Source organism: Periplaneta americana, chromosome 2 (assembly GCF_040183065.1).
Source record: "Periplaneta americana isolate PAMFEO1 chromosome 2, P.americana_PAMFEO1_priV1, whole genome shotgun sequence".
Taxonomy (NCBI): domain Eukaryota; kingdom Metazoa; phylum Arthropoda; class Insecta; order Blattodea; family Blattidae; genus Periplaneta; species Periplaneta americana.
Window position 1 is genome coordinate 915934 of NC_091118.1, and position 12417 is coordinate 928350.

Genomic DNA, 12417 nt, shown 5'->3' on the forward strand with positions numbered 1-12417 from the left:
TATTATCATTATTATTATTATTGGAAAAGCGAAAATTACCCGAAAAATTTCGGTTACAGATTTATTATTAGTATAGATTATTCAATCTCTGGCTTTCATTCTTTCATAAAAAACACAATGCAAATCAGACATCAAATTTCAGTATGGTACCTCCAAATAGCATTAAATTTAACTGCAGTACATATAGCTAATTATTAGTTTGGACAGTATATAAAGTTTTCTGCGTGTGAAGTTCTGTTTAGTCCTATCTTATATGCATTTGTGCCCAGTCCTCGATTCATTCATGAGCTTCTGTAATGACATAAAGCATAGCCCTCTCTAGTCATGGCCCAGCCCTGGTAAATGTGGCAATGTCGCAGCCCGTCCTATTGGCTGAGTAACATAACATGTGTTTTAGTGCAAGACGTTCTCCTTGCTCATGTATTTGCGTTAATATTTCCATTGTTATGGTGTCTGTGATAACAACATTTCATAAACATGCCAGATAGATGTGTAGTGCCAGGTTGCGTAAGTAATTGCGATAAGACAATTAAAGCAGAAGGATATACAAGTTGTTTTCGGTTTCCTAAAGATCCTGAACTATACAGTAAATGGATTCGTTCGGTTCCATGGACAGAATGGTCACCAACCAACAGCTCTGTAGTATGTATGAAACATTTTCAGGAAAATGACTTGAGCTTTGTTGAGAAATATGTCGACAAGGACGGAAAGACGTGTTTTCGTAAACGTGATCATCCAGTTTTGTGTGATGGTGCAATTCCGAATGTGTTTCCAAATTTGCCTTCATATCTAAGTATTGCACGTGGAACCAAACAGAAAAATCCGAAACAGAAAAGAGAAAAAATTCACAATCATCTTAAAAAGCAAAAGGAATGAAGAGAGACAGACAGACGAAAACAGTATGTAGGATTTTTTTTTTGGAAAATATATCAGAGAAAGTATAAAAAAAAGTATGGTCACTATTTAAAAACGAATCTTGTTGTATAGTGTATAAACTAGACATAACTAATATTCTCAAAATATTTGCCAGCATTAGAATAAACAGTGATTTTAGTGTGGAAGTGCATGTGAATGGTGGACGTCTACCAAATGAGGCTTTAAGATGTACAACTTCTAACTTAGTAATATGTAGAAATTCTTTGCTTACAGAATGGAGTCAGCTTTCATCGCTAATAGATTTTTGTGATTATTATGTTTCACCAGATAACAACAAAAGCATTATTGTATCCCAAATTACTACCTCACTACAAAGTCTGAAATTATTGTTATTGCAAAATGATGAGAACTGTGATGAAAGCAGCTTAAAAAAGTTAGATATTTTATGTAATCAGTTTGATCCAGTATTTATGAAAAAACCTAAGTATGTTGTATCCACAATTATAAATTCTTTCTTAATTTATATCCAGAGTGTGAAGTGTTATGATGTCATTAGGCTGAACAACATCAGGTCATTGATATCTAAGAAAACTGTCCTCCTCATTTCAAATATCCTCTTCTTCAGAAACTGAGAATACACATTTCTTGAAACATGTTGTTAGGCAACTTACAGAGAATGAAAAAACTGTGAATCTTCAAGTAGATGAAATTCACGTAAAGGGAACTGTAGACTATAAAAATGGACGGTTGTTTGGGGTTGCTGCAAATAAAACAAATGATCTTGCGAAAAGCATCGTAGCTTTTTTAATTAGTGCTGCATTTGGTAATTTCAAAGAGGTGATGAGACTTGTGCTGGTTAAACAACTTACAGGGTCAGATTTAGCAGAAATGTGTAAGTATATCTACAAGAAATACATTTGTGCGAATTGCAAACATTGTGTGTCATAACTGACAATAATAGGGTGAATCGCGTAATGTTTAATGAACTCACAAAAGATTCAGAAAGTAATTATTGCTTTCAAATTGAAAATTGTCCCATAAAGATCTTTGTTTTTTTATGATAGTGTGCATGTATTTAAAAATATTCGCAACAACTGGCTCAATGTTAAGAACCCAAGAAAAGCATTTCAGGTGCCCTTTTGGTAAAATCTTGAAAATCCTCTGACTAATGCAGAATCAGAAAAAGAAAGTTATGACATAAAAGAGGTTTCATTTTCAGATATTCGAAGCTTGTATGTTAAAGAGTCTGACATGCTTGTGAAATTATTTATTTATTCAAATACATTTGAGCAGCAGAAGGTAAATTTAGTCGTATACATTTTTAATGAAATGACTGTCTCAGCTCTAAGGAAACATGGTTTTGCAGATACAGCATACTTTGTTCATGTGATTTTGATTTGGTGGTCTTTTGTTAACATAAAAAGATCTTTGACTTATGTTGTGACAAACAATACTCTAAAGAAATCATTTGAAAGCATTGATGATGTAAGATTGGCTTTTCTTACTAATTTTTTGGCTTGGCTTAAGGAATGGAAAGAGATTAGCGACAAAAACCATAGTATGTACTGTTTGACATTAGATACATATAATGCCTTGCATCATTGCACATATGTGCTGAGAGAAATTATTGTATATGCACTAAATAATTTAAATGTGAAATATGTTTCACCTGCTAAATTTCAGACTGACAATCTGGAGTCTAGATTTGGTCAATACAGATAGCTAGCAGGTGGTAATTATAATATAAGTGAGACACAGATATTAGAAGCTGAAAGAAAAATTGGGATTAAAAGTGTTTTAGGATTTCATTCAGCAAGATACAGGCAGGTGAGGCTTTCCAGTGAAAGTTTGGAGGAAAATAACGACATTCAGAAAAATGAGAAAGAAATAGATAATTTATTTTATGACATTTTAAATACTGACTACTTAGGGAATTTAAAATGTGATGAGTCAGGATTTCTCTATATCTGTGGTTATGTTTCATTCAAGGTAAATGCAAAAATGAAATGTAACTCTTGTAAGTGTGCTTTGATAAATACAAATGCATGTGACGATGCATACTTTAATGATATAAATAGAGGTAAGCTGTCTGTGCCTTCTGATTTTGTTTTAGGTGTATGCAAACATGTCCTTGGAATTGTACAGGCTCTGGTTTCAAAAGAGTATGAGGAACATTTTTTGTTAACAAATCACCAAAAGAACGTTATTGAAGTTCTTGGTAAACTTGCAGTCGTAAAAGGCAACAGTTTGATTGCAAATTTACATGAAAACAAAGAGATCTGATCATTTGAATGACATTGTAATTGAGAATATCATATCCACTGTCAGTAACATATTGCTAAATAATTACTCTAGAGCAATGAAAGAGTTCTCAGACAAATTGAACAACAAAAGAAAATTGCAGATAAGTTTTTCATGCAAATTAAAAACCCGGTTAAATAAAGAAGCATTTAATGACAGTATTTTAGTTTTATTTCGTTAACTGAACCCTCAAAAATAAAATACAAACGTAACCTTAAAAGAAAGTGCTCACAATATGGTGGCAAGTCAACAGCCATTCAGTATCAAAGATAATAAATCAATTTCGTTTCGAAATAGAAAAGTGATGTGCTCGTTTTTAACAGCTGTGCAACAGGACAGGACGGCAACTAACCCGCTGTGCGACATTGCCACATAGCATGGGCCAAGCCATGACTAGAGATGGCTATGCATAAAGCCTACGTCAATATAAAGGAACTACACTTTTCAATGATGAAAGAATTATTTAAATCTATAGTTTCCTGAGATTGCCTCATACAAACACACAAACACTCTCTCTTTATAATATAATAATATTTAGTATATTATAAACACATATCATATCATCCATATATTAATCCGATTGCTGTCAAAGGACTCCAAGGCAGCCTTAAATAAATGCAGAGTCATTTGTTTTATCTTTATTACTCGTATATTAATCTGACGTGGCCATGATATAAAAAAGCAATGTTATTTTAAAACAGATATATCTCGCCATATGGTAATGTAGAATTTCTGCACGGAAATATTATGTATTAATACTTTGGTACATCATAGTAATATTAGTCCTATCAAAATTTTACATCGAATAAAACTTATCAGAAATAATTAAAAAAAAAAACTTTTGTTATGTAATATTTTTCATGAAAATCAATAAGGGAGATATTTCGATTTATTTCATCAGCCCCTTTTAAATAAAGTATTTTGAATGCTATATAGCCTAAAATCTAAGTTACAACGAACTTAATTTATATTTCAACTTTCATATAAGTCAGTTCAGCCATTATTGTGTGAAAAGGTAACAAACATCCAGACAGACAGACATACAAACAAAAATTTCAAAAAAGCGATTTTCAGTTACAGGATGGTTAATTAGACATGTTAACACCAATTATTTTTGGAAAAGCGAAAAGTACCAGAAAAATTTCGGTTACAGATTTATTATTAATATAGATTACATATTTTGTGATGTGTTTATTTATTTTTCCAAGTTAACAGATACAGTGAGCATTTAGTTATAGTTATTCGCCACCAGTCACATTAGTGATGCTCAGCTAACATGTTGTCATAGCTCTATTAACACAGAGTTTCCTTACTGTATGTATACTTATACTGTGATAATACCGAAAGCCATGACAACAATGTGTGGGTAGAAACATTTTACAACAGGAAATGAGAGAATGTAAAGTGAAATGTACTCTTTCTGTTATTCCTCTCTCATGTTAAGCTTCTGAAAAAGATGAAAAGGTCTTACAAAGGCAAGTTTAGATGACAAAAACAGTAGTTATATTGCTGAATATATGTACTTTACTGGACTAATATAGGATTAATTAGAAAAAAATTAAATATTACGAATTTTTCTCATCAAATTAAAGGAGTGCTGAACCAAACAAATATTTTTTTCATATAAAGTAGAGCAACCCACTTTTGGTCGAGACTTTCTTTTGCGACCCCCCCACCTCCCTTTCCGTACCTCATTCGAAAATTATAAATCCTTGTAAAATCGAAAATAATGATAATTTTTCTCAAAATCAATGAATACCATCCAAAGTATGACCAAACTGAATTATATATGGTGCAACAATTACACGAAATATTAGGTAAACATCATTTCTAGTACTACAAACTATTACCACTATGGCACTGCAGCACTAGTTCAATGCAAAGTGGTAAATTCCATCACAAGAAGGGTGTTGCAAACTCGTATTTTCAGCAAAATTTCTGAAGGCATGGGTTCATTATATGAAAATATTCTTTATCACACAGAAGATGGCTTTCTTGGGGTAACGTGTTGAAAAGAGTTTTGCCTGACTTTCAATATACAAGACGAGAAATCTGAATATATGCAAACCTATTTCCCAATTGAAGAATGTGGTCCCAAAACTCGCTCAGTCCATTTGGCCATTTTTATTATTTATTCATATATTACATATGAATTTTTTTTTCTATCATTATATTTTAAGTTTCTTTTCTTCCAAAACAACGCCACTTGTATATCACTTGAAAACAAGCTCAGTCTGTAGACCAGTGGGTAAAGTCCTTTCATAAAAATGGACTGAACGCATTTTGAATAATAGTTTGCAAGGCCAAGATGTTAACATTATAACAACCAGAGATAAAATTAACTTGTTTACAAAGAAACTTGATTTCTGGTCAATATCATTTGACAAAAATATATTTGATTCATTCCAGTGTATTAAAGAGCTCATAGAAAATTTTGTTACATATGATAAGACAAATACTGTGTTTTTGCGGACATGCAACCAAGTTTCCACAGTTTTAATGAACAAATTTTTGAGTACATTCTGGAAGAAACTCAAAACAATTACGACTATCACAAAGATTATGAATCCATTTTTAGGCAGTTGCGTTCAATTGGTAATTCCAGAAAATATGAAGGAAAATCCCAATTAAACATATACCTAGAAATGGAATGTTTAAATTATAATTTTTTCGCAAAGTGTAGACCAATTTTGGATCAAAAGAATGCAAGAATATCTCGAGCTTGTAAAAATACGCAATTCTTAAAATTTTCCTTGAATTTTAAAATGATATCATTGTGTGTATGGAATGCTGAGTCCAGATTTGAGAAGCTTTTGGAACCAGAACTGAAAACTGTCCTCCTGTAACACTTTACAACAAAGAACTTCACGAAGCAGACGATGTTAAATATTCAGGTATGCATTTAGATCGCTGATTAACATGGCGTAAATATATTGAAACTAAACGTAGAGAATTAAATTTGAAAACATCAAAAATCTATTGGTTATTGGGACCTAAGTCAAAACTGTCATTAGAAAATAAACTTCTTGTTTATAAAGTCGTACTAAAACCAATCTGGACATACGGCATTCAGCTGTGGGGAACTGCTAGCAACTCAAACATTGAAATACTGCAGAGGTATCAGTCTAAAACTTTACGTTCCATTGTCACTGCACCACGGTATGTCCATAATGATGTCATTCATCATGACCTAAACATTTCAACTGTGAAAGAAGAAATCTCTAAGTTCAGTAAAAATACCTGCACCGATTAAATCAACATCCCAATCATTATGCATTAAATTTGCTGGATAACAGTCAAATAATAAGAAGACTTAAAAGGACCAATGCTCTTGACCTTCCATTCATTTTTACTACAGCTATTTGAAACATTGTTATTTTTCTTTTGGAGTGTTGTCATGGGATAACATCTTCACTCATGTCATATTCTTTTATAATATTTACTTATTGTCTATTGTAGACAGATTGTAAATGTGGCAGGTGTTAAATAAAAAAAAAAAGAAACAAAAAAGATTTGAGAAGCTACTTTCTGAAAAACAGGCACATTAACCCTTCTCCGGGCAACCTACTTTTGTAACGTTGATGGGCAAGGAGGGTCCGTCGGACCCACATGCCATTTTAATACAATGACAGAAGAAAATCATTTTCTTGTACACAATATTAATCTTCTTTAATAATGATACTATTATAGTGACCAATGTATCCATAATAATATACATAAATGATATAATTTTAGTAGGTTTTCATGCGATAAAAAAAACATGTTTAGTGTATGATCTACAATTTTTTTTACTTTCATCGTAAAACTCACATACATTTACACAAATTTTAGATTTTCTCATTTCTAGCACACACACACTCCCACACGTCATTACTCTCACACACTCACACGTCATCACTCTCACACATCATCACTCTCACGTGCTCACACGTTATCACTCACACTCTCACATCATCAGTCTCACACTTACACGTCATTACTCTCACAAACTCACTCATCACTCTCAAACTCACACGTCATCACTCATCATCATTCTTACAGATTTTACACACACGGGTCACTTCACTGTTCTCATTACACACAGATTGGCCACAATTGTCACAGCTTTGTTTTTGTTTGCGCCTTTTTTCATACTGATACATATGACACCTTTTAGTGCTCTCCTGTAGTTGGGGCGCAGTTGATGTAGAGGCCTACTACCTCTTGGCATGAAAGGACCAATGGTCATTACAGTTTTTTCTGAAGTCCTAGTCTAGATCTTCTTTCAATTTGAGGTTGGATGAGACTTCCAGCAACAGCTACAAGGAACAACCTCCTATTGTTCTGTTTTCCAAGATTCCACGAAGGATGAAGGCTCATCCACACAACAAATGCAGTAATTTCACATACATCTAAAAGATTCATAAAAATGCAAATGGCCAGCGATTTGTACGTCTCTTGCACCCATATGCATTCACTAATGATCGAGTGTGTCAGTATCTCCTTTTGTGCTATTACAGTGAAGAATAATTTGTGGTTTCTTTTCTTCTTCCGAAATGGTTTGTGTGTGGTGCATTGCAGAAAGAACAACAATTGCCTTATTTGGTTTTGGTACATTGAAACCAATGTTACATATTTTGTAAATCCGAAGATGGATGAACACTCTGGCCGTCTTTTATTTGGCTGAAACTCAGGAGAGATGAATATACATATTTATGTGTACTGTTCCAACTAAGGTGAGACCATTACTGAGGAGATTCTCAGTGAGTTCTTTGTCAGTAAAGTAGTTATCGCAAGTTACATTCCTGTTTGTTCTTTGATAAGACAGTGTTTCTACAACCCTTCGACCTACTCCAGAGTGTACCCTTACACAGTTTTCTTTTCCGGTGTATGGCACACCATTTAGGGGATAGAAGGTTTTGGAGTCACAAGCCCACCATACCTTCATGCTATATTTGTTAGGTTTTGATGGCATGTATTCCTTGAAAGGACATCTACCATGGAATGGAATAATTTGCCCATCAACCTTTGTATCAGTATAAGGATTATAGGCCTAATATTTTTTTAAAATTCAAATTAACATTTTCCCAGACATCTATAACCAGGGCAAACTTATCCTTCTCACGGCAAATGAATCTTGTTGTTTTGTCATCAAGTAAACGCTAACAAAGATTTGAATCTCTTGAGACCCATGGTCGCTCTAAACACTGGAACACCATACAAGCTGCTCCATGGAATGTCATAATTAGTGTAATTTGCTTTGATGTGTCCTGCAGTTACTAGTAGACCGAAAAATGGCCGCAATTCAGTGTCGTTACAACACTTCCACAGATGTGCAACATTTATTTCTAAATACAGCTGCTCAGCCTTTTGATTATCTATGTCACTTATAATTGAATCAGTATAAAGATTGAAGGCATCAATAGATTTCCCAGGTGAAAGAGTGACTTTATTTATTGACCCTTCGATAATATTGTGAACCCTAGCTCGGCCTGTCGGAAAAGGCTGAGAGTTCCACATGGTGCCATCTTTACCAAAGAAATTACCAGTTTGAACAAATGCTTCCCCCCATATCCTAGTTCTAGACGGTCGAAACTAACCTCTTGTGGATCACATTGGTGATAACTGCTTTTCTCATTGATAGATAGATCCTCATCGTGATGGGTTTCAGGGTCATATGGTGGCTCTAAATGATTAGTAATTTCTGATGCTTCACTCTGATGATCAGATTTGCTATTATCGGCATTATCGTCTGGATCGTAGCTAGAATCATCTTTTCTTAGGTCAGGTTCTATAAACAAATCCTGAATGGATTCTTCACACAAGTACTTACGCTGAGTCTGTCAGAATATTTGACCTAATTACAACTCTTCAGTACAACAGCATAACTAAGATGCATTCAAATATACTGTAACATCTAAAGACCATACCTTTGTTTCTTTGACTTTCCTCGACTCTTCCATAACAATAATACTCCTACATAAAAATAAAGTAAAGGTGAGAGATTGTCCCTCTTTCTATTATAAACTACACCGTATTATGGCTAGCATAACTTCACAATGACATTTATATTTATTATAATGTATAATTGGTACATTTTTTTTAATGTCATTGTTGTTGAGCTTCGGAAATAATTTTGCCAACATTCTGTTGCCGTCAGATTATCACTGAATGGGTTGAGAGAGTGAAACCTCGTAATGAAGTGAGAAAAACCAATTAAATATACTATGGTACAATAGACCCTGCATGCCCGGTTAACACTTTAAAGAAGTAAAAGTGTTCCAGAACATTTGTGCAAAATATTACAATATTTTCCTTCTCCCTAACTATAAAAAACACAGAAATTAACAAAGTCATGAAATTTCAAGTAGGTAGAAATTATAGTTTTAATTTTATTCACAAAAATAGTAGTGCCAGGGCCCGACAGACCCTGGTTGCCCGGAGAAGGGTTAATTATTTTTTACTTTTTAACTACTGAAACATTTTTTATTATGTTCAATATTGTTTGTGTTTGTAAATATAAAAAAATGTTAATAAGAAACTTTTTTACTTATTTTGTAAATAATCTCGCGACCCCTCCCAATCCCTTATACAACCTCTCCCTGGGGGTCGCGACCCACACTTTGGGAAACGCTGATGTAGAGGATGTGTAGCTCATAGCAGTATTGAAGACTGCAACTCGAAATACGACACCATTCTCAATCTACAAGGCACTAAAGCAGCAGTTGTTCGCTGTAATGATGTCACTGTGAGATAAGCATGGCTTGTCACCCTCGGTGGTAAGACAGCCAGCAGCTAACATTTCAGTGTTATTGTTGGTTTTGGCTGTGAAAAACGCATGCAGAAGAGTTCAGTGTTATTTATTACTGTGGCTGTGAGTGAGTGAGCTTGTGGTGTGCATACAAAACATATTCAGCTGTTTAATTATACTGTAATATTACTGACTGACTGAGTGAAATTGATGTGCATACTGTTTAATTATTCCTGACTGACTGATGTTTATTTGCGGCAACAATGCCTTCTTGCAGTGTTTACGGCTGGACTAATACTACCAGGAAAAATGAAAATATTAGTTATTATTCGTTTTCGAACAAGGACAAAGTCCCAAGTGTATACAGGAAATGGATTTTGTGTGCAAAGCAATCACTTCAAATTTATACAGATGGATCTCTAAATCCTAATAATGGGACATCAGAAGCAGGGTATTATATTCCAAAATACCAATAAAGTTATTTCATACCATGTTCATCCTCCTCCAGTCTTGACACTGAATTGCTAGCTATTGATGCTGCTCTTCAGTGTGTAACTCAAATTTCTGAAAAATCTATTTGCATACTTACCGACTCCAAGGGGGCTTATTTAATATAATTAAATATGTACCAAACCTATATGCACATAGAATTATTCCAATTCAGAAACAACTAAATAAACTAAAAAAACTCCACAAGGAAATAACATTTCAATGGATACCTAGTCATTGTGGTATACCTGGAAACGAGAAAGTCGATAATATTGCAAAACAGGCAATATATTTGCAACCAAGACCTCCTGAAGTGATATCTCTATCTAGTGCTTTTGCTTCAGTAAAGTCTCATTTTATAAACCTATGGATCAACAATTGCTCTCTTCTGACAAAGGAAAAATTTTACAGTCTGTACAAAAGAAACCAAATGACCTGGAAATGTACAAAAACTTGTCCAGACATATTCAAACATTTTTAACAAGAGCCAGAACAGGTCATATTGTCACACAATTACACTGATTTCACATTATTTCTGATAATCCTACTTATCTGTGGTGTAATAATGATGATGAATATTTATTTTTATTTTATTGGGTTAATTTACGACACTGTATCAACAACTAGGTTATTTAGCGTCATGATGAAGATCTGGAACACATTCTTTTATACTGTCCATCCATAAACCACAAAAGAAATAAATTATAATCATCAGTACCAGTTGCAGAAGACACAGCCCTGCAGTATATATTGACTACACCCCAACTCTGGCTACTAGCAAGAGCCATCTATAATGAACACCTATCAAAATACCCCTCATTTCACGTGAAAAACAACAACTGAATAGACTACAGTGGACTATAGTGGACTTTAGGTTGTCAGCAAACAGCTCGATACATTAAGAAGACTGATTATACAGGCATATCAGGACTTTTTAGAGTTGAATAATGTTTATCTATGATCTTGGGTTAGATACAAATTATGAGTCACACTTACACATAACATTGTTAAATGTCAGTAATTCGGTGGGTGTAAAAGATAAAGACAAACCTATATGTAAACTGAAGAGAAAATAAAAGAGTTTTCTATCTATTTTATTTCAAAGTGAGTATTTTACATTGTTACATAATTAATGAAAACCTGCAACAATTTTCACTCACTTCCCATCCTCAATTGCTTGCCACATCCGAAGTACAAGAGATATCACGTGTTTTGATACAATTTGTTAATAAAACTTTGTTATATTAAAGAGGACTAACACAGTATCTGCTATGACGTCATTTACAGGTAAGATATCATGTCGACATGAAGCAAGCATGTTGAGTACATATGCGAATATACTGTAATATTTAATAAAATTCAATCAATCAATCAATCTGCTTAATGTATCCAGCTGTTTGCTGACAACATAAAGTCCACTATAGTCCACTGTAGTCTATTCAGTTGTTGTTTTTCACGAGAAGTAAGGGGTATTTTGTTCGGTGTTCATTATTTAATAAAATTCAAAATGCACAAATATACTATAATTATTCAACAGTAACTTGGCAACCAATGTTCCACTGTATACTGTTTTCCTCATAAAATCAATACTGAAGCAACAAAATGAAGCTTACCTGTCCTTCCATACCCTTCTCTGGCAACCAGTCTCGCCAATGAGAACGTCCCCCACGAGCTCTCATCTTCTCATCGGGCCAGACCACATCAATTCGGCGACCAAGATTAATTGCATCAAATACTTGATTTGGATCTTGAATCTACAATTAAAATATTGACATTGTTTAGTCTACTGTCCAAAGACAGGTCTGGACCACACAAGTGACACTAACAAGGCATCACTCATGAGGCAATTGGGCCAGGAGATTTGGGGTAGGGTGGCCAGTTCCCTTCCCCCTCCATTGCATATATCGCTGACTAGTTATGTATTACACTAAATATTGCCATTATTAAATTGTATTGTACAAGTAATATTATTCTTGTTGTTTGTTTTAACTAAATTAGTAAATAAATAAATAAAAAATAAA

The 12417-nt window shown here is 33.9% G+C and overlaps 1 protein-coding gene across 1 annotated transcript in view; it reads right to left on the bottom strand.

Annotated features, from left to right (window-relative positions):
- Window positions 1-12417, bottom strand: part of LOC138711727 (pecanex-like protein 1) — a 165111-nt gene that overhangs the window by 15518 nt on the left and 137176 nt on the right. The window contains exon 16 of the mRNA XM_069842889.1: window positions 12010-12150. Within this exon, the coding sequence (XP_069698990.1) occupies window positions 12010-12150 (141 nt within the window). The remainder of the gene's footprint in view (window positions 1-12009; window positions 12151-12417) is intronic.